Genomic DNA, 23,275 nt, shown 5'->3' on the forward strand with positions numbered 1-23,275 from the left:
TTGCCCTATTATGTCAAATGGCATTAAGCCCCACACAAATACATATTGCAGGATTTTCACAGAGCCCTTATGCTGAAAACAATTCCTATTCCAGTAATTCAATCCAGGCAGTTGGTTTGGTTTGGTGGTTTTTGTTCGTTTGGGTTTGTTTGTTGGTTGGTTTGGGTTTTTTTCCAAGATGTGGAATTCTGGTTTTGGACTGAGCACATCCAGTGAAAGTATTACATTTCTTTTTTCCACTTGAAACTACTGTGACATTTAGGCGGAAACACACAGAAATACAATGTGGTTGTGCAGTTATCACCTACACAAGCAATGCTTCTTTTTCGGCAATATACTTATGCAGCTTTTTCTTACAGAACTTGATTTTCTTTTTAATTACATATTTACGGTCTTTCTCATGTTTTGTCTGGAAAATGACAGAAATTCCACTGCCCTATGAGAAGAGAGACTGAATGATTTGTGTCTTTTCACCCTAGAGAACAGGAGGTGCGGGGGAACTCCATCACAGTTTTTCAGTACTTAAATGGCAGCTAGAAAGAGGACAGAGGGTTGCTCTTCACAAGGAGCCACATGAAGACAAGGGGCAATGGGTACAAGTTGCACCTCAAGCAGTTTCATCTTGATATAAGAAAGAAATTTTTCACAATGAGAACACTCAATCACTAGACCAACCTCCCCAGAGACACAGTAGAGTCCCCATCGCTGGGCAGGGTGTTAGATAATCTCATCTAGGCTCCCTTTCCCATAACAGGTTGGACCAGATGATGTTTTGAGGTCCATTCCAACCTGGGCTGTTCTATGATTCTGTGAAAATAAAAATAAAAAAGAGCTACCACAGAAATAGTGAACAAGGACTGAGCAGAGAAAAGAGTCAGAAAGGTCCTGAAAAGGCATCCAAGAATGGCAGAACCTAGAAAGCTATTGTGTCACACCTTTGTTACCAGTGACATTTAATTTTATTGTATAATGTATTCACTGTGGCAAACACACATCATGCTTGGGCCTTTACCTTACACTGGAAGAAATTACAATTTTTAAAAATAGTTTGCTAGACGGTGTCTTCTTTACCTCTAATGTGGCAAAAAGTATAAGCAGACGTGAAAGAAGCTTGGCAATATAGGAACAGTTCAAAATCCCAACTGAGTCCTGACATCTAGGAGATGTTGCCTCTTGAAGAGGCAAAAAATGTCAATTACCACCTCCCTTGCCAACACTTTCCCTATTTGAATCTTGTCAGGAAGCACAACCTCCCATAGCTATACATCTTCACATGTGATGACTCCTAGCTCTTCCCCTGTAACTGTATGCCACTCAAAACTTGCCAATATATCACTTTACCATTTCTACTAGTGTGAAATGCAGTTATACTTTATGTCCTTCCCATATATAAACTACAGTTAGCAGAATAAGTTTGTCCATAACCACATGATCACCTAGGGCAACCTGCTCTACCTTTTCTTGATGCAAAAAACCAATAAACAGCCTGTCATTACCAAAAGCAGATTGCTAAGATAGATCTATTTTAAGTTACACAATGAACACCTATGATGCTATCACACTTTCCAGACACTGGAATTCATCCTTCACTTTCCTTGATGAGATCCCAAGCACTTCGGGAAGCTTCTTTCTTGTACTAATTAATGCAAAGCTAGAATAGAATATCAAGGAAAATAATTTTTAAAAAATATGAAAACAGAAGTAATTAGAATAAGAAAGCTATGTGACCTCTAAGGTAAAACTTACATTCTCAAAACTCAGAAGACAAGAAATAAATGTACGTAAGTGGTGAAATCTGGTTCTTACATAAGGATACTGCTGCTACTACTGGCAAATTCTTCTATAGCATTAAAAAAGGTTTCTAAAGCTGTAAGTTCAAATAGAAAAGATCTAGGCAAGAGACTACAATACACTGGAGGAAGAGTCACATCTCAAAAAGTATTAAAAATATCAAATGAAGGACTTTATTTTACACAGGAAAATATCTGGGACAAAAAAAAAAATACCTGAAAAACAAAATAACCATATTTATATAAATGCTGGCCTCACAATACATAAAAAACATCATACAAGAATCTAACATACCACCAAACTGAATAGTTCAAGGATTAACAATATAAGTATACTTCAATCTTTGTAGTGAAATCAACCCGCATTAGTAACATACAAACATCATTATAATACATTACCATATTTCAGTACCCTAAGTGAGGTTAGTTAAAATTGAACTAATCACCTACTAACCAAATGATCCTATTATTCTTGCAACGAAACAAGAGCTATTAGTTTCAGAAAGGTCAGACTTCATTATCTTCCTCCTTCCACAGAGAACGCTTCAGGCTTGTGAAGACAGCACTGTCAAGGAAAGCCAGCACTACTGCTGTCTCTACTATGCATGACCTGCAAAAAAGTATTCCAATCTTTTATACTCTCAATTCACAACCCCTCACGACACCTATAAGAACTCTCAAGTGTTTCTTACAAATATCGTTCAAAACTTGATAACTGAGTGTAAAACTGTGGATGTTATGCTGTGGCCTGGACACAGGCCAGATGAATCATGACCTTATTAAAACATGCAGCTTGTTAAGAAGGTATCACAATTGACACAGTGGACATCTGATCAATTATTCAGAAAACTTTCATAAAATGATTCTGAATTAAGGTTTCTATACAGGACATCAGCATACTCATATCAGCAGCACAAACCTGGTGATCCTCATTCCCCTTCTTTTTCAGGGTCTCTAATAGGCCCCAGTGGACCGGAGGCAGAGGACTGTAAGAACTCAGCAAGTGAAGCTGACTTAATGGATTCTGTTTTATTTCTGCAATCCTCAAGGCCCTCAAGATAGCAGGTGCAAACTTAGAATAATGAGCCGTAGATGAAATAATAATGGGGCAAGTTCTGTCTTGTAATCGATCTGCAACTACTTTAGCAACAGCTGTGTGTGTATCCAAAATATATCCTGTAGTACTGTATACAGAGTGAATGGCAGCTAGACACTCCTCCTCAGAGCACCACCCAGCCACCACGTCCTGCTGAAGTTTTTCAAGTAGATCTTTCTGTAGCTGGAAGTGGCCCTGTTTTTCCAGCTGGTTATATAACTGTGTCACCAGTTGTCCATCCTCATTAGCAATCAGGTGCAAGTAGCGCTCAAGATTGGAGGACTTCAAAATATCTACTGCTGGTGAAAAAGTGGGAATTAATTTTCTTCCCCTCAAATCGTAAACACCTGTTCTTATGAAGTCAGTCAAAACATTGTTTTCATTGGAAGCACAAATACATTTTCTAATAGGAATTCCCATCATTTTAGCATACAAAGCAGCCAGTATGTTGCCAAAGTTTCCTGTAGGAATGCAAACATCTACAGGGCTTCCAAAAGGAATTATATCTTGATGAACAAGGTCAAGGTATGCAGAGGCATGATAAACTATCTGAGGAAGCAGTCGCGCCCAGTTTATGGAGTTTGCTGCAGCTAAAGCCGTTCCATATTCTACTGTAAGAAAGCCAGTATAATCAGAATTAGTAAAGATTTGCTTTATAGCTGTCTGGCAAAAATCAAAATCAGATTTGACACCTATGGACCAGGCATTTTCTTTCTGACAGCCAATCATCTGTGATTTTTGAATTTGGCTTACTCCATCCTCAGGAAAAAAATTCATCACAGCAATTCTCTGTTTGTCAGTGTCATGGAGACGACTAAAGCCATCTAGGACAGCACTCCCTGTGTCACCAGAAGTAGCTACCAGAACCAAGTAATTGCAGCTTCTGGGAATGCAGTATGCAAATATATGTGGCACCATCTGCAATGCAAAATCTTTAAATGATGCTGTTGGTCCATGAAATAATTCAAGGAGAAACTGATTCCCTGCCAGATGCCTAACTGGGGCAATTTTAGAACAAGTAAAGTTTTCTCCATAAGCAGTTCCAATAATTTCTGCCAGCTTAGAAGCAGGAATATCAGCAGGATGTATGCATCCTTCTAATATCACCTGGGCTCTTTCAATGTAAGTTGCTTCTATTAGGCTTTGCCATTCTCCAGCAGTGAATTTTGGAAGTCCTCGCTCAGGAACAAAGAGTCCTCCATCAGGGGCTAAGCCCTCAACAACAATGTCACTGAAATATTTATGAGAGGTTTTTTCCATACTCCTTTCAGAACTACTAGACCTAGTTGAAATGAAAGTTTCAAGTTCTGAGTTTTGGTATCTCTTCACAGCATCAAGTACCTTTTCTGCTACAACCTCTGCTGTGTTATCCCCTCCACAAAGAACACGGATGTCATACCACCTTTTGTAGAACTGCTTCCTGAACTGAAGTATGTCCTTGAGAGAAATACCAGGAGACTGGCCCACAATACGATCCACTTTCATTGATTTCAGCCTGCTCATAATGACTGTTGTGGGCACATCCAGATACACAACTATTCCGTTTTTCTTCATATGCTGCATGCCAGCAGAATGCATTGGATTGGACCCAGTAAGGGAAATGACACTTCCAGATGCTGAAAACTTCAACAGGGCTTTTCCTTCCTCCTCTAAAAATTGCTCATTACCAACATCCTGCAGTTTTTCCGACACGCTCATATTCCAGGTTGTTTCAAGGACATCATCATCTATGTCTATGACAGGGCAATCTAGTTTCTGACCTACTATTCTCCCAACCGTTGTTTTCCCAGCACCTGGAGGTCCCATCAGGATAATATTTTTGCTTCCAACAAGAGAATGGCTTGAGAACCATGACTTCCATATCTGTGCAAATGCAACAGGTCTTGAAAGCACGAGTTTTAAATACACGCTAGAAACACTGGTTTGGGTTATTAGTCTTAAAGGCCGATACTGACAAACATGAAACATCTTCTGCTGGGTTGTTTTGCCTTAATTTTTTTTTTCAAGCCAACTTGACAATCCACTTACCTGCTTCAAAAAGAGAAGAACAATAATTAGTCCTTCAGCAAACATCTAGGAAAAAAACCTAAAGGATATGAAATTTAGAACAACAAGAATTCAAACATAAATTCAGTTATGACTTCATCAGTGCCAGGGAGGTGTTTTTCAGAACAAGACTCATTTCCCTCTCCTGAATAGCTCCAGCTGGCTTCCACTGACAAATCCAACTTCAAACAGTCCATATCCTCAGGCTAAACAAAGATACCCACTACAACACTATTTGCAAATTATATTGTTTATAGGAATACAAAACCAATTAGTTTTTCCTTTATCAGAATTACTTTTAAGTATGCATCTACAAATAAAGAAGATTAACTAAATTACCTTTTTGTAATCAAAATGTTAAGAAAATATGCATTTGTCCCACCTCCCAAGATGCCTTTGATTTCTCATATTTTCTTTCTAAAAAAACCCAACAACAACAAATGCAGGCCCGACTTAAATACACAGAAAACTCACAGACTTGTGCAACAGCAAGACTGGAATAGTTGCATCCAATCCTCTTCTGAAGGGATGGCAAACCAAGCAAGTGATTTGTGAAGAACTCCTATACCAGAGTTGTAGTGAGTGTAGTTTGTGTATAGTGAGAGAGAGAGAGAGAGAGAGAAAGAAGACGTCACGAAGACACCTAGTCTGAAAAAAAGAAAAAAAGTCACAAGGAAAGTTGGATCTCCAACAAAGACTAAGCAAGAAGATCTCAACATGGTATTTTGTTTGCTTAGAGAAATCAACACCAGTATTAGCATGAAATGCAGCACATGATTCATGCGTGATGTTTAGGGCAAAGGGGAAAGGACTGAAAATCTCCATAAGGCGGGCGGGGAAGCAGAAATCAGCTCAAATTTGCATAGAAAATCCCTACGGAGTAATTTTTCATTTTAGGTAGGCAAACAAGTATCACTTTGTTATTGTTATTTATTCATTGTTCATGACAAAAAATGCTTACAGAAAAGCAACAATGAACTTCCTTTTAGGAAATTAATGCAATTTTAGATGTAAAAATTCAACTTACTCATCAATTCCAAAAATATGTATATATATCCATAATTTGCAATATATATAAAAATCAACATTTTAAAAGAAATTATTAGTTTTAGTTGCTATAGTATACAGTACAAAGAGATGGCTGACTAAGTTGCAAGTTGCACTTTTTTTTTCCTCACAGCACTGTAACATGTCACCAAAATGACAATCAGCAACTTCTAATAATTACATTTTAAAGACTCAATCTAGCTGCTCGTACCCCAGCATTTACTTTGGAGTGGGGTTTGTTTCTTGTTTGGTTTGGTTGGGTTTGTGTGTGTGTGTGGTTTTTTCACGGTTTGGTTTTGGGATTTTTTGTGTGTGTGTGGTTGGTTTGTTTGTTTGTTTGTTTGAGTTTATATACAAGCTACTTCTATCAGTGGAAAAAAAATAATGAGAACATGTTTCCCCATGTTAATCAAGCAAGACTAAATAAAACAAAGGAATTCACTAAAGACTAAGTTTCCAAATCCTTCAATTGTTCAGTGCCATTTCTCTGGACGCTCTCCAGTCCAACAGCCTTTTGTCACTGTGGAGAGCAGAAGGAGGCCTGGAATTGCAGTAAAGGCAGGTGAGCACCAAATGGGAACCGCACCCTCTTCCAAAGACCTACTCATGATTAATCCATGGTTAGAGTTATCACAAGTCCTTTAAGACTCTGCTGTTCCTCATCAGTATAAATAAGATCAAATTACTCCAGAGACATAGGTCACAAATATAAAAAATGAAACAGAATCTCAAGTTTTGTAAGGGTAAACCACAAGACTCTTCACTTCCAGATGCTCCTTGCTCTAGATTCTGCTCTGCATCCCCCAGTCTGTCTTTTACACTCTGCTCTCTTTACCAAGCTATTAGCATATGTCACAAAGTCAATGTACTTCTAACAATTTAAATCTTTGCATTTGCTCACTTCTGTATGGAAAGATGTGCTTGCAATCAATAAGTCCCTGTGTTGGCACCCAGTGCTGTGATATGATGAACATGCTGTAATTACACGGCATAGATCAGAATAAAGATGTCCATATCATACTGTACACTTTCCCAGTCCCTGTGAAGTAGAAGGGAATGGTCATGTGTAGATAAAATGTAAAGTTTTTGTAACAGTCATAGAGAAAACAATCTGTGAAGAGCAGTTGTAATACTCAGTATCATTTTAAAGCTATACGTACTAGTAATGCACTCTAGTGAATACAAACATACAGAGGTACAGGACCAGAAAGTGATATTTGTATTAAACATCCAGATGTAAATAAGTTATGTCAGCATTTTTAAACATTTAGAAAAAATATTTTAGTGATTTTATCTCCTGAATGGAAGAATTGCTTCAAGCTAAGGGAGTGCAAACCATGCCAAGCATAGCAGCCCCCCTACCATGGCTAGTGGCACTACAGACTCACTTTGAGGTGCAGGCACTCAGCACACGCTGCACAGCTGCTGACGATAACATCTGGATTGCTTTATGAGTCTAGGCCACAGGGACTTACATACCCCCACATTACAGGTGTAGACAAGAAAGGAACTAGACCTAGGTTTCTGCAGTTATAAGTTTATCATGTTTACATGAAGCTACAAGCAGTCTGTGGTATTGTTTGAAATCAACTTGGTTAATCTGGTGCAAAAATTTGCAGGGAATTTATTTATTCTGCTAATGAATCAGTTTTATCCATTCCAGTCTAATTGGCTGTTGCACCATATAAAGTATATTTACACAGAAGCTTGCAACCCTTGAATTCAACTGTTTCTTTGAAACCATTTTTTATTCACTTGCAAAACCTTACTGTAAAAACAGCTCAAATTAGACTTTATATCTTGTAGAGTTTACCAGTCTAGTTAGAACACCAAGCCGTTCAACTTTAGATATAGCTAATTGTCCCAAAAGAGTGTTGTGGTTTTTTTGAAGCAGAGCTTGCATCTGTACCTCCAATGAAATTTTAAGTTTTGACAATACACCTCGACCCTTCATTTGGACGGCTGGCAGCACCTATATCAGCAGCAAATATCCACGATTTTAACAGACAAGAGTTGCAGTGAAAATTGAACTTTGTTACTGGTACAGACACAACGTTTGCAACAACATAACGCATGGTTAAAAATCAGTAACCATCAGAGGCAATTTGCAGCTGTCAAAGACCCCACAGTAGGTCAAGACCGATAATTATCATATTTCAGAACTGTTAACACACGACAACTTCCATTTGACTTTTCTCAGAGCTTTTAAGCAGAGAAAAAAGAAATAATCCCAAGTAACCCATTCGACTCTAACCTTCTCGCCATCACCCCACAGACCAAGATCCTGCGGAGGCTCCAGCGGAGGTTCCCGCCTCACCCCCGCGCCCCCCGCCTCACCCTTTCGACGCCCCAAAGGTGTCAAAGCCCGGGTGGGAGGGGGGGGCGCAGCCCGGAGAAACGCGACATCACGGGGCCGGGGCAGTCGCGCCCGCCCACCTGGGCTCCCACCTCCCCCGGGGAGAGGCGGACGCCCTCGCCCCACCCCGTCCCCGAGGCCCGGCCCGGTTGGGCCCGGCCCGGTTGGGCCCGGCCCGGCTCCACTCGCCCTCAGACGTACCGGCGCGAGCGGGACAGCTGCCACAGCGGCTGCACAGGCACCGCGCGCGCCTCACGCGGCCCCCAGCGCCGCCCCCACCCCACCGCGTGCGCCTCCGTCCTCGGCCGCGACTGCGCCCTGTCGGCTTCACCTGCGCGAAGTGCGCCTGCGCGGCTGCCGCGCCCGGCCCGGCCCTGGCGCCAGCCGCCTTCCGCCGGAGGGGGGCGGAAGCGGGACGGCGTAGGTCCCGCCCCCTCCCGGCGCTGTTACCTAGCAACAGGTTTCCCCTGGTAACTGCGGAGACAACACTGCGCGGGCCCGCGGCGGCCGGAGGGAGCCGGGCGCTGGAGCGGGCCGGGGAGCGAGGAAACGCGAGGTGGGCGCTGCCCCGTGTGCAGGGCCCCCGGCCGGAGGATGGCGGCGCAGTGTGTCCAGAAGAGTATCGGTAACCTCCTGCCCCGCCTGGAGGAGAAGCCTGTCAAACCTCCCAGGTACGTGGGTGTAACAGCGCCACTTGCACACATGGTGACTGGTTCTGGCAAGTAATAAGTTTTAAAAAAAAACCCCAAAACTAGTTTTTTGCGTCGCCATTGCTCCTCCTCACACCTCAGGGTTCACAGCCGGCTCCATGAGCTGGTGATTCAGTTTGGCATCTTCAATGCCATGGACAAAGAACTTACAAAGCACTCGTTGCATGCAGAGGAAATTACATGACGCCTTTGTTGTTCACACTTAACAACAATTTTTCAGTGAGCAGCTGTCGGGTTTTTTAAATTTTTCTCCTTGCCACACTTCCATTCTATTCGTGTGTCAGGTGCGTCTTCTGACATTGTTTCTTTTGCTTCTCTTTCTCACCCCCTACCTTAAAAACATTAAAAATGCCTTTTGACCGCCTTGTATTAATTCCTCTGAGAGTTTTTGTAAAGTTCTTATTTAATAATTATGCAAACCTGTGGTATTTTCTTCAAGTCTCTATTATTTTATATGAAAGTTGTTACATACTCCTTCACTGAAAATGCTAACTGTAGGTTGTAACTCAGTAGCGTTAAAATGAGTAGAAATACCAGTGACACTCCTCAGCAGAACAAAGATAGTTACCCCTTTTCAGGTAAAAGGGTTCAGACCTATGAGATTCCCAGTTCTGAACCTTTTCCATGTAAAGATAGATAATACATCCTTTTTTTGTTTCCAATGTGAACGAAAAGTGATTTTGGCAGACAGAGGGAAGTGAAATGACAATATGGCAAGGCACGGAGCACACTGAATCCATTCCTGTCTTCAGGGATTTGAATACTGCGTGACCATCAGGTTCAGTTTAGGCAAGGGATTCTCTAGGTTGGATACAATCTGACTAAATCCCCTTCCAATCTCATTGACTTCTGTTCTCACCCCACTTATCCAGCTGGTAACAACAGTGACGAACCTGGTTAATAGCATGATCTGACCAGTTGTAACGAATGCATACAAAACCTAGGGTCTTTTTTTTTTTTTTCCCCCCCAAATGAAATCATATGTATTTCACTCTCAACTGACCAGGTAGTACTGAGGAAACCAAGGCAAGCATCCTGATTTTCCCCAACTTTGATGTCCCAAGGTCCCTAAGGAATAGTAACTGTCTTCTTACAAGTGTATTGTCTTTTCTCCCCTTGTGAAATAATGAATGGACTAATACTTTCAAGTCACCCATAACCATGTTTTCTTCCTTACGGCCCTCTCTAACTATTTGTTATTGGTGTGTGACAGTATTTAGCCACTTTCTTGGCCTGAAAAAATACAACTGCCACATCTCTTTGTCCAAAAGAATACCTATGGCTGTCTACAAAAGACATCTTTAAAAGACAACTTTAAACTATATGCCAATATGTAATAAACTCAATCCCTTCTCCTTAACTTTCTCATTCCAAGGCTGTGTGAACCCTACTAGGTCAAACTTTCTCTACAGTGTGGCTATAATGCCACTCCTAGCAAATGGTGAGTTATGCAATAATTTATGATTGTGGTGGGTTTGTGCCTACGTCTTGGCTGTTTGCCACAAGTTTAACAGAAAAAATAAAGAAAACCTCATTCCTTATAATTAGAGGTATTTCTGGAATTGTATGTAATCTCATGTACATAATCCTCTTATTGATTTTTGGAGACCAAATCTCCAGAAGACAAAATATCTCCACATTTTTAATGAAATCTTCTTACATTTTCTGATGTTGTGATCAAGTACAAACACATGTCTTGGACATTTGCAGCTCACATACAAAAGCTTTTTTCAGTATTGTTACCATGACTGTCCTTCACTGACCCAGCATTACATCATTCCTTTCATCCTATTACAGTATTTCTATAAAACAGGTTGCATTATGTGTAGTCTTTTTGTTCTTTTTTTCCTTACCTGGAAACATGCTATAGTTTTTTCATACACACTTATGGCTTTTTTTCTGTGAAAGAAGAGAACAACTGTTCATCAGCTTTTGTCTACCGTAAATGAATATGACATGTTTTCTAAATATAGGCAGATTTTAAAAGGTACAACATGGTAGCCTTAGCTTCAGGAACAGGGAGTTCTGCTCCTTCAGGAAAACATCTGTGACAGCTCAGTCCATCAGAGAGAGGCAAGTTGCTGCTAATCAGCTAACGATCAGCAGTTGGCTTCTTTTGGGGAACATGTTTGCATACTTTGATTAAAGCAGAAGTTACAGTGCCATATGCAACATTACACCAGAACAGCAGTGTGTATGTACCCTGTGCATACAGCTTTTCATGTCTGAGCTCTTACTGATTTTCACATTAGCCATTTCAGTTAGTGCCAAAACCACCACTGATTACACAGGATCATAGTTTGGATCTGTGTAATATAAGAAATACAGTTTGCTCTGCTATTCTGGAGCAGCCATCCATCTAATCTCTTATAATAGTCTGTAACAGATGGTTCAACAGGAACATTGAGACATTGATACAGTGGACTGTATCGAGATGAACTGATGATCAAGGACATTCTGTCCAACTCTCAACTATGTTTGACATATTTTCTAAAACACGAGGTTTTGCATACCTCTAAAATGTGTTTCATTCCATAGAGTGAAGCAGTGAATGTTCTTGTTATCAATATGGATCTCATCTATTTTGAAGCCAACTGAGCTTTTCCTTACATGTGTTTGATTGCTGTGTAAGGCCTTACAATGTACTGCAACTGCAGCTTCTGGAACAGCCGAGATAGATACATTGGCATTTGCATCTTTCCCATACTACAAACTTTCAAATACAGAAAATCTGGAAAAGTAGGTTCATTATTACTATTTTTCTATAGATGCACAACAGCTGCATTTTTTTATGCATTTTTGAACAAAACAAATAGCCACGTTAAAAAAAAAAACTTGTAAAAATTGAGTTAATTAACAAAGACCAAAGTGTATAATACATAACCTCATAAAAATAATTAACTCATATAAGCAGCACTCAAAGCAGTTTATTTCCAAAATTTAGGGTTCGTTGAGTTTCAAAATGTCTGTGTTCAGTATTTATATGAACAGTGCACACAGGAACCATTTTCCAATGTGTGACAATACTGACCTTGGAACACCAGAGAGGAAGGAAGAATCAAGCTAGCTTCAGAATCAGAAGTACAAGTTGTCAGTGAAGTCCTGGGCTTAGTGTTAGTGTGGAGGTTGTATGAATGATGGCCTTTATTTGGGAGAGAGTACAAAACAAAATAGGCTTTTGGCATGAACTACTGCAAAAATCTATATTATTTGAAGAAGTATTTTTAATATTTTTCTGACCTTTAACTTCTTTATGGCTATTTTTTAATGTTTCAGGTATATATCCACTTTTCGACCATCCGTGAAATGTGAAGCAGCAAAAAATAAAGCTCAGTGCAAAACTATGGGACCAGCAAAAGTTGCAGTGCCGTCTCCGAACAACTTTCTGCAGAAACATTCAAAGGAACCCAAGCTACCAGCAAGTAAGTGTACACATGCAATATATGAAATGTAAGGCATTTTTAAATTTTAAAATTGATAATATTAATATTGAAAGTAACAGTTGTGGAGAATAACTAAAAAAAAAAAAAAATTTTGTATGCTGGGGCAGTTTCCACTGTTCCTTTTATAGTATCTATGATACCAAAGTTATTTCTCCATTTTACAAAAATGTTTCTTATTTATTGTATAAAATGCTGAAAAAAGCAACAGGGAAATGATGTATGTGATGAGCAAACACAGTAAGCATTTACTGTCTTGTGATACAAAACCAGCTGAAATACAAAGAAAAATTATCTCTTTTGGCCACGGCTATTCAGATGTCGAAGATGTGTTGATGATATGTGCTGTCCTGCTGACATTTCAATTTCTAATTATGTAGTTTAGATTTGTACACCATTCTTTTCTGCAACTGATTATTAATATCAAAGTAAATAATATGAATGGGGGTATTAAAAGTGAACTTTTTTAATGCTTTAAGAGATATGGGAAAAGTATGTGTGCCTTTCTTGATGCTGTAACTACCATAGAACTTTTACTCTTCAGCACTCATTGTGAGTTCTTAATCCCATAGCACTAAATTGGCTGGCAGTTTTCAAAGCATAGAATTTTTTTGAGAGCTGCATTTCACAGAAATAAGAAAATTGGAATATTTTGTTGCAAAATGCATCCTATCTTTGGGCAGAAACCATAATTCTAGGTAAAAGGAGCAGACAGTTCTAATGTTCAGCCTCATGGCCTGTTGTCCAAGGGTGGAGTGACTTTCTTAGTGCTGTTGGAGTTCTAAGTGCATTCCTGTCAGAATTTGTAATTGAGTTCTAAAGTTTCAGCTTGAAATTGGTTTTAGCCTGGAAAAATAGAAAAGCACTAAGAGAACGTAGGAGCCCAGCACCCAAATTTGCATGGCACATGCAAGTGGCTTTAGCACTGAAAATACAGACTGTCCGAGGAGGCTTTGGAGGCTTTAATGCTTCAGGCAATATGGCCTATTAGAACCTTAAGATAAGCTTTGGCCCCAGAAGTCCTGTGGACATCCTTGGTCATTTTTGAATAGTCTTCACTTTTTCAGGAAATCTGAAGAGCGAATGTAATACTTAATGACACCTGAGCATTACCATAATAGTGTTTTAGATGGGTGTGGGAAAGAAGGTTGATTCACCAAAAATGTGGAGCAGTCTGTGAGATCCTTTTTAAGTACTTGTGTTATAAAATTATCTACTTCAAATTTGCTATATTTTGAGATACAGCACTCTGACCCATTTTTTTCAGACAAGCAGTTCACAATATTTCTATTTCAACTTGTTGATTCAGGACTTCATAACAGCAATATGCGCTTGGGTGTTTGCATTTGGAGTCAATGTACCAGAGCCTCAAAATGACCATGCCACATCATAACTTTGATCCAGACTAGCAATTTCATTGCCATGATTAGACCCTAACAGGTCTTCACAGGGAACTGTATCACTAACTCAGGAAGTTCTTGTACCTTTGTTGGACGGAATTTCATACCTACCTCAGAGAAGTTACGCGGCTTAATCACCTCTTTTAAAGCATGGTGCTCTCATCACTTGGAATTTGACCAGCTGTCGGTTGTCTGAATGGGATTATGTCATTGTCTTTATGGTATCTGTGCCACCTTGAAAACTGGGCTTGATACAACTAGTTAAAAAATAGATTGCAAGGACGGAACAGAAAGGTGTTTGTTTTTTTTTTTTTCCTCCTGAAGTCTGGGATAGTGTCATTCTTTTTAGAGTCTGATTACTCATCACTTCCTTAGAAAAGGTGTGTTTCTTAACCTTCAGCTGAATCTTTTTCTATTACTGGACTCTGGTATTCATTTTAACTAAGCTTGGTTGCTGGCTCCAGAAGTGGGGGCTACCAAAACAGCAAGTGTGCACCAGTGTACTGCAGATAAGGGTGAGCCAGTGCTCACTTAGAAGCTTTGGAGATCTTATTTCCAAAAGGACATCCTGAGAGAAATAGTTAAGTCTGCGTGTCCTACAGTACTATGTTATGGCAAGTTATCAGGTTGTAAAAACAAAGCCCAGGAAAGCTCTGGTTCATGGGGTCAGTATCAGGAAACCAGCTGTTGTAGGAATGAGCTCTGTCACACATGACATTACACTTATTTTCTGCCAAAGAAGAACATGAACTCAGACAACCTGAATCAAATCATGATAATGATTAATGACAAGATAATGACTGTGAGTCAGAGTTATATCTAGTGGGAAATATGGCGGGAAATGAATTGTCTTTCATCACTCACCTGAAGTCAGCCTATTTGGGAGACTACTGACTTTCTCTTGGTGCCTTGGAGAAAAGATCACCTGAAAAAGGAAGAGTTTTGATATTCTCTGGAGAAAGGACTGCGAGTAGTAGTTGATGAGTGTTAGCGAGTAGCAAGTGCAGGGCTTTTCCCTAAGAGGAGGTGAGGCAGAAACAGAGGGCAACCACAATGCAGGCAGGGCAATAACCTCACCAGCAGAAGGGCCAGTCCCACCACAGCAGAGGCAGGCAAGCAGAGCAGGGTGGGGACAAAAATATGTCCTATCAATGGCCTAGTGACCATCAAAGAAGTTGGGGTAACGGGCCAAGTCCATCCACTGATTCCACACAGCTCTTCAGGAACAGCACTGGGGGCTTGCACAGCTGAGACAGCTCAGCCAGGCACTGACAGCCCAAGGCTGAGCCAAAATTGGGTTCCTGAGCCCAACGGTGTGGGGTGCAGGGCCATTAATGCCCTAACAACAAGCATCTCTCGTAAAAGTAGTTTTAATTATATTTGAAAAAGGTCCTGTACTACTGCAGTTAAGAGAAAATATGTGGCATATTATAAGGCAAACCCATCTAAAACAACATAGTATTTCCTAGGTTATGAAACCTCTGTTATGCCAAACAAGCATACTCATTTTCATCATAGTACATTCCTACTGAATTCTTTCATTGTAGATACAGTTGGTTTCTATTTTTATGTAATTTTGTATGTAATTTTTCCCCTTTGAAAAATGTAATAACATTAAATTGCAAAGCTCTTCATGGTTATTGCTGAGAATGTTTACATGCTCAATTCACAGAAAAAAAAGAACAGGATAGTAAGAAATTGCCTGCATTATCAGTGCCACGGAGGACAGATCGCCCCGTTATGGGAATTCAGAGTAAAAAGAATTTTATAAATACAAATGCAGTTGCTGCTATTACAGGATTGCCTAAAAAGCCTCGACCTATTTATGTTGATAGAAGACAGGGAGATAAATATCTGCTTGAACCTTCAGGACTTGTTCCAAAATATATTAAAAAAAAGGTAAGTTTTATTAAGTTATAGTGGAAATACTAGTAGCAATGCCTATTTTAGATTCTCTATTGCATTATCCTATGAAATGTTTATGATTCTTTTTGAGATGTTTGGATGCTGCTGCTGTTTGTGGTAGACCTTTGAAATTCATCAAGGAGAAATCACTGGCACTAGAGTTGTGCCTTGCCTTTGCTCTGTCTTCACTTGCTTATGCTGTCAGCAAAAAATTGGCATAATGATGCTGCTAAAGCAATAGCATATGTGTTTCATTGGGAACCCAGGGAGTATCTAATGGGGAAGCAAATGGAGTTCTGTGAGGAATGAATGCTGGCTCTTTCGGAGAGACAGGCAGGGAAGGGGTTGCACTTTGGATGGAGGAGCTGTTCAAATATACAGAGCTCTTCTATGGAACAACAGCAACATGCTGGTTGAGCTTGTGGGTCAGGATCAGAGGAAAGGCCAGTTAGTGTCAAAAGCATGTTTGTTGTGGACCATCCAATCAGGTGAGGAACTGGATGAAATCTCTTTAAGCACTTTGACGACATCTTCAGATTATAGTGCAGCTTCTTACAGAAGACTTCACCCTCCTTGATATCTGCTGAAAGGACAACACAATGGGATAAAGGCAATCCAAAAAGGTTCCTGGAGCATGTCAGCAACAGCTTCTTAACACAGTTGGTGGATGAGCCAACCAGTGGTCATGTTCTTCTGGTTCTGCTACTTACAAACGAGAAAGAACTGGTCAGAGGTGTGTTAATCAATAGTAGTCTTGGCTGCATGGGCCATGAAGTAGTTCAAGATTCTCTCCTCCTCGGGGAGGCAGGTGGTAGTATACAGACCCTGTACTTCAGGAGACCAAACATCAGCTTCTTCAGGGAACAAGGAGGTAGGACCCTGTGGGAGACAGCTCTGAAAAGTAAAGGAGCTTGAGAAAGCTGGCATGCCTTTAAGGACAACCTCCTCCAAGTATAAGGACACTTACTAGTTCTGCTACTAAGTTCCGCTACTCAGGAAAACAAGACCTATCAGGAGTCTGACATCTAAATAGGTAACTAATGACAGACCATTGTGCAGAAAGAGACATGACATATAACATAACTCATACTTTATGGCAGAGCTAGACAGGCTTCATTTTACAAAGGATGTAAGGCAAAATAGATGTGTTCCCCCAAGTACATCTGGGATATTCAGAAATTATTTTTCCTTCTAGAAACACAATTCTGCCACGTCCAGTATGGGGTAGTTTATCATTCCTAACTAGCCCGATTTTCATGTATGTGTTAAACACTACTCTTTTCTGTGGCATGCAATGTTAAGCAAAAATCAGGATACAGAAAGACCTTTCCAAGAAAGTATCTAAGGAATGTGTTTCAGAATGTAGAATCTGACACCATGTAAATTTGTAAAATAGTTTGCTGTCATTAACAGGTTTCAAACTCCTCACTCAACCATCAATTCTTATAAATAGATGATTTGTTTTCTGGATTATGTTGTTTTCCAAGGTTGCAAAAATAAATTGAGGGTAATTGTTTATATGTTTTTCTCAGGCTACAAAGACAATCACGTTTGATACTCTAAGAACACAGTGATTTAAGATTTTTTTGCTCAGTGGCACAAAATTCCATTTCAAGCCGTCTTTGGAAATGTAATATATTATGGAGACAGGTATGTCTCTGTTTCCTTCTTAAAAGCACATATAAGAAATTCCTTCCTTACCCTTATAGGATTATGGTATTACACCAAAATATGTAACACAGAGAAATGAAGAAACGAAGAGAGCTCAGGAAGAATATGAGGCCAGGATCTTGGAAGATCTCAAGAAAAGAGCCATGAAACGGCTATCTGATGAAGAAAGGAGAAGTCTTCTGCAGGTGTGTATTTTGATTTAGTGTAAATGCTAACATATACAAAAGATTAATATGGAAATGTAAGTCCATATATAAAGTATATATATATAAAAGTATATATATATAAAGTATATATATATAAAAGTATACTAGATTTTTGAAGTGCGGCAAAGGAGTTAGCTACTTTTTCACTAGATGGAGCTGTAGAACAGTTGTAAACTGAACTGAAGGGAGCTGATATAGCAGCAGTTTTAGTCCACATTTACTAGTATTTCAATTCTGTTAGATTGCTATCCCCCTTGATGACTTGGAATTTCAATGAAACCTCAAACAAATGCAGAAAATCACCTATATGTATTTAGTGACAGTTCCGACTCTCCTTGTAAATCATGGAAAAATACAAATTGCTGCTTTTTTAAAAATTTCCTGGTGCATAACATTGCCACTTTTATTGGCAGTTTCTGTCTTCACATTGTGACCTCACTGACTAAAGCATAAGATCATGCTTTAAAATGTGGCATAAACAGAAGACAGAATTAAATTGCAAAAATGTTCATAGAACTGTAACTGGAAAAATTTTATTTTGTTAAGCTGTTTTGGATACTGTCTTTCATACAGTTTTAATTGCACAAGATTTTCTAAAGATAAATAATACTACAAAATAAGTAGAGCAGAAAAGAGACATTTTAAAAGTATATCCAGTCCTTGAACTGGAATTTCTCATGACCACATTTTAGCCAAATTTCCTATGAAAATTAGGCGTGTTTTTGTGATATCTGTTTATCAGTCTGTTCCTTGATAACTTGATCTTAGCAGCCACCTGAAACAAATTAGATGAATGGACATCTCCAAGATCTAAATTCCCACCAAAAAAGCCAGCAGAAAATCTAGAGAGAAAACACAGTGTCTAACTCACTTGCAAAGTGATTAATCAGCAAACTCCACAAAAGCAAGCACAATGGTGTCTCTTGCTTATGCTGCAAGAGGTAGTAGCTAGGAAGAAGTATGGGAGAGAGGTGAGAGTATTGCATTGATACCGATATAAAGAACATAATAGCAAGGGTGAGGATTAAGGTATTTTTATGGTGGGAAAGGCACGAGACAAGCTGAGGGTCAAGGAAGTTAACTGTGCAGCAAAAATATATGTGCAAAAAGACATGTGAGTTCAGCTACTCACAGTTTTGCACTTAGTTTGATTAAAATTATGTTGTATATTTTTAAAATACAAGAGTGCACTGAAATATTTTTAATTGAAAAGGTTTTAGATTGTTTTCATTAAGTCAGTATTTTCTTTTAGATTTTTTTAAAAAGTTTGCTCTTTCCAGATTACTTATACAGTTATATTATCAGGAGGAATTGGTGTCCTCAGGGTATGTGGCTTCTACCCAGTGCTCAGTTGTAGACATATGGGAATTCCTGTTTTTTAAAATACTTGACATTGCTAGTGAACACGTGTGCACTATCTGATTTGAAAGAATACGTGGCAATAGATGTCTGAGAACAAAATCAAGCCTCATGAACTTACAAAAATAAGGGGAAAAAATTTGTGCCAATATTTTCTGAATTCTTTCTTCATTGTGCTCAGTTTGGTTGGGATTTTATAAGAATGAAAGAGCATGTTGATAAATACAGTACATATTTCTCACTGATCCAGCATGTATTAGAATTTCTATATAGAGTTATTCAGTTCATGATCTAGCCCATAGCAACAGTGGTCAGCATATTACATTGCTGTCAGAGGAACTGTGAGGGAGATTTTTACATAGGGAGTCATGATGTGCTTTTGATCTCTCCACTCTCTAGGGATAGACTAAATTGTGATGAGTGCGTGCTCTGATGTGTTTTAAAAATCACTGTTTTCAAACCAGTTTTTACTAATGTACACAAAGAAGTATTATTTAAAAGAAGCTATGAATGACTCTTCTATGAAAGTTTTGGAAATACTGTATTTCTTTTCATTACTATATATCTGTGAGCTATACCTGATGTCTGGTAGACTAAGAGCTTTATTTAAATACTTGACAGGCTTGGATTTGCAAAGACAAGTAGCATTATAAGACAGTAAATAAATAGCCTTGTTGCTCTTAGTTTCACTTGTTAAGGTAGGGGTTTTAAATTTATGTAGATATTGGTATATGAAGCTTGTTGGAATAACCTTCGTGGACAACACTTAGATGCTTAATATAAATATGCAAAAAGCACAAATAGCTATGCAATAAATACACTGCTTTGAATCAGTAAAATATTACTTCATGTTAAAAAGTATGTTTTTCTTAGTATTGGCAGGGAGAGGTCATTTTTCATAGAATCGTTTCACTTGGAAGAGAGCCTCAGCATCACTGAGTCCAACCGTAACCTAACCTAACTCTAGGACTAAACCATGTCCCTAAGAACCTCATCTAAACGCCTTTTAAACACCTCCAGGGACGGTGACTCCACCACTTCCCTGGGCAGCCTGTTCCAACCCTTTCCATGAAGAAGTTTTTCCTAATATCCAATCTGAACCTCCCCTGATGCAACGTGAGGCCATTTCCTCTTGTCCTATCACTTGCTACCTGGGAGAAGAGACCAACCCCCTCCATGCTACAACCTCCTTTCAGGTAGTTGTAGACAGCAATAAGGTCTCCCCTCTCAGCCTCCTTCTCTCCAAGCTAAACAGCCCCAGCTCCCTCAACCACTCCTCATCGGACTTGTGCTCCAGGCCCCTCACCAGCTTCATCACCCTCCTCTGAACTCTCTCTCGTACTTCAATGTCCTCCTTATGATGAGGGGCCCAAACTAAACGCAGGATTCAAGGTGGGGCCTCAACAGCGCTGAGTACATACAGTGGACATACAGTGCTCTGTTCATACAGTGGACAAAATCAGACGACTTCTTAGGGACGTCTTTGAGTTCTGAAATAGAAGCAGCAATCTTCAAAGCTAAATCTGTATTAAGAATAATTCCTCTAAATTTAACTTCAGTATGTTAGTCAATTAGCCAATCTGGGAGAAAAGGTGCTTAACAATAGAGGAGAAGGAGGACATGAGGTTGAAGATCACAACGTGCCATAAATTCAGTGTGTCAGTTGAATCCGCTTTTAGTTACGCAGGAGAGTTGAAAACTTTAGTTTCCAACTTCAGTTCTTCATTTTTGAAGATACTTTGTGATCTCCCCTAAGGAAACAGAACTGAGAGCCAAAAAATGTTTTGGAAAAGGGTTTTCTCACTAATAGCCATATTGTATTCATATTATTCACTGATTGCTGCCTGAGTTCCTTTTAGTAGGTGTGATTATTAAGTTCAACCAAATAGTTTTCATGAGGATATTTGATACACTGAATAAACTTTACTAAATCCTCATATATGCTTGTATTATCCTTTTGAGGAAAGTAAGAGCAATTGATGCAGTAACCATGAGAATGTAAAGATAATTTTTAAATTTTATTTCTTTACCACAGTCTGGTTCTGTTCAGTATGTATTGGTAGATAAAAGTTTGTCTCTGATGTTGAATTAACAGGTTTATGAGTACATTTCAGATAATTGCATGGGTTTTTTGAGGCAGGGTTTTAGTCTTGGGCTTTCATATACGGAAAATACAGTTCACTTTGTCTAGTAAGGTAATTATTTGCATAGCAGCATTCAAGAGAGGTGGCAGCTCTTGAAAATAGTGTTGATAGGGTCAGTGAAAGCTAGCTTGTTTAATCCAAATGATAAATAAGTTGCCTATAGATGTTACTGTAAATGTAGATTAGGAAGAGCATGCAATTATTTAGAATTTCTTCAAAGTAGCTCACAGAAATTAAAATATTTAGGATCAGTTTGGTGTTCACAGTCTGAGCAAAGTCTCAATTATAGAAAATTAAGCTGGTGGTGAGATGAACTGAAACTGCCATTGAATTTTGCCTGGAGTTCCAAGAGTTTGTAGTTTTGTGATTACTTAAGGTAGGTAACACCGCTGTGTGACATGGTGATATCTGTGGTAGCCATGTTGCTGTTTATGTGGAAATGGTTTCTGTAGTGCAGTTTGTAAGATATTTCTTGTTGCATTTTGGAGAAAAGGAGGCATCTGATTGATACAAGTTTAGAGGCAGCTTTTATGAATCCTAGTAGTTCCTCAATGAGCATACTAGAATTAGAAACAATGGAGCAGTCCAAGCTGCCTACTTGAAGATCACTGAAAACATAGAAAGTCCCTTATATGGAATAAGGAAGAGTCACACTTCATTTACCTTGTGCGGTTTTTCTTGGAGATACTGAGGACTGGAAATGAAGTATACAGACTTCCTTGTGTTCCTGGTAGGCTATGGAGTTGATTGTTAGTCACATTGACATACTCTTTTTCACTTTATCATTTTTGTAGCTCATCCTTCATTGACTAGTTTAATTATTGTTTTGTTGCCTCCTAAAGACTGTAATTTTTCTCTCCAAGGCACAGAGTTTTTTAAAGACCATTTTTATATTGCATCAGAATGAGTCAAAATTATTTCTGTTTCATCTACTTTGACTTTTAAGAATTTAATTAATTTGGTCCAATTAAGATGATTAAACATTATCCATGTATTTATTATTTAACACTGAAGTGACACTTATCAAATGTGATATTAACAAAAAACCTTAAGTAGTTTATGTGCATATGAAAACTTAGTGAAGTTTTTCTCATATATTTTCTTTTCTTGTCATGGCACTAGGGGCTGAAAAAGAACTGGGAGGAAGTGTATCATGAATTTCAGGGTCTTCCAGTACAATTAGACACTGTACCCAAGAAGCTATATAAGGAAAAGCTGGAATTACAGATGAAACAACTGGAGCATGACATAGAAGTAATTGAGAAGCACAAAGTTATCTACATTGCAAATGAGTAAGGACTGTTTTTCAGATATTGCCTCTTTCCTCCTTTTCTCTTTCTCTATCCCTACATCTCCAAGAACCACCCCCTAAATTCTCAGAAGAAATTGACATCACCAAGTATTCAGAAAGACATATTCAACTAATATAAGTATGTAGCTGCTTAGAAAAGTTGTTACATATAGCTCTCATCTGTATAATTCACAGAACGTTTTGAAATTCTTAATTAAACTTTGAGTATAAAAACATGAATTTAATCTATTATTCTTTGTAATTTTTATTAACTACTGAGATTTCCATAAACATCATACAAAAAGCATAAACAATACTATTTCGTGTGTTTGGAGCACTTCTTTCTTTGCATAGCCAAAACAAAGTGAAATAATTGGCTGCTGAAGACAGCTTGGTAAATATAACTACAGGGTGGGATGGCTTCTGGACTAGTTATTAAAGAGCTGTTATGCTTTACTTAAAATCCTGAGTGATTGTATTTCTAAACAGCTTGGCTTCTGCAGAACATTCTATGTACTTATTTTTTTATACCAAAACCAATTTTTATAGTGGAAGCCCATAATAATATAGATGCTACACAATACAGACACCACATGTGTCTTGTGTGTGTTTATGTATAAATAGCTCTGTGATACTATAGTAAATCTACAACTAAAGTAGAAAAATGTGTTTCAATTGCTATTATGTGTGTAATGTTTGAATGAAAGCACGTGATTCAAGACCTAGGCAAAAATTATATCAGCACGTTATACTGCAATTATTTGCATGACAAGAAAAATTGTTTTTCTTTCCTACCACTTAACCTTTGCTGCAG

The 23,275-nt window shown here is 38.8% G+C and overlaps 2 protein-coding genes across 6 annotated transcripts; one reads left to right on the plus strand and one right to left on the minus strand.

The window, feature by feature from the left end:
* Positions 1–396: 396 nt before the first annotated feature.
* On the minus strand, positions 397–8,654 carry THNSL1 (threonine synthase like 1). Of its 5 annotated transcripts, XR_010605863.1 has the most exons (4): positions 8,537–8,654; positions 5,407–5,580; positions 2,245–4,914; positions 397–1,651 (listed from the first exon to the last, which is right to left on the minus strand). XR_010605863.1 is itself a non-coding variant. In XM_065630122.1 (3 exons), the coding sequence occupies exon 3, from the start codon at positions 4,852–4,854 to the stop codon at positions 2,632–2,634; it is 2,223 nt and encodes a 740-aa protein (XP_065486194.1). In that variant the 5' UTR covers positions 4,855–4,914; positions 5,407–5,494; positions 8,537–8,654; the 3' UTR covers positions 1,672–2,631. The 5 variants fall into 5 exon arrangements, 4 of the variants coding, with proteins under 4 accessions (XP_065486194.1, XP_065486192.1, XP_065486191.1 ...); XM_065630122.1 differs by lacking the exon at positions 397–1,651 and having other exon boundaries at positions 1,672–4,914; positions 5,407–5,494; XM_065630120.1 differs by lacking the exon at positions 397–1,651 and having other exon boundaries at positions 1,672–4,914; positions 5,407–5,575.
* Positions 8,655–8,929: 275 nt separating this feature from the next.
* ENKUR (enkurin, TRPC channel interacting protein) lies at positions 8,930–22,466 on the plus strand. Its single transcript, XM_065629804.1, has 5 exons — positions 8,930–9,006; positions 12,322–12,467; positions 15,558–15,784; positions 17,500–17,646; positions 22,293–22,466. The coding sequence occupies exons 1-5, from the start codon at positions 8,930–8,932 to the stop codon at positions 22,464–22,466; spliced, it is 771 nt and encodes a 256-aa protein (XP_065485876.1).
* Positions 22,467–23,275: the final 809 nt, after the last annotated feature.

This window comes from Caloenas nicobarica, chromosome 2 (assembly GCF_036013445.1).
Source record: "Caloenas nicobarica isolate bCalNic1 chromosome 2, bCalNic1.hap1, whole genome shotgun sequence".
In the NCBI taxonomy this organism is placed as follows: Eukaryota; Metazoa; Chordata; class Aves; order Columbiformes; family Columbidae; genus Caloenas; species Caloenas nicobarica.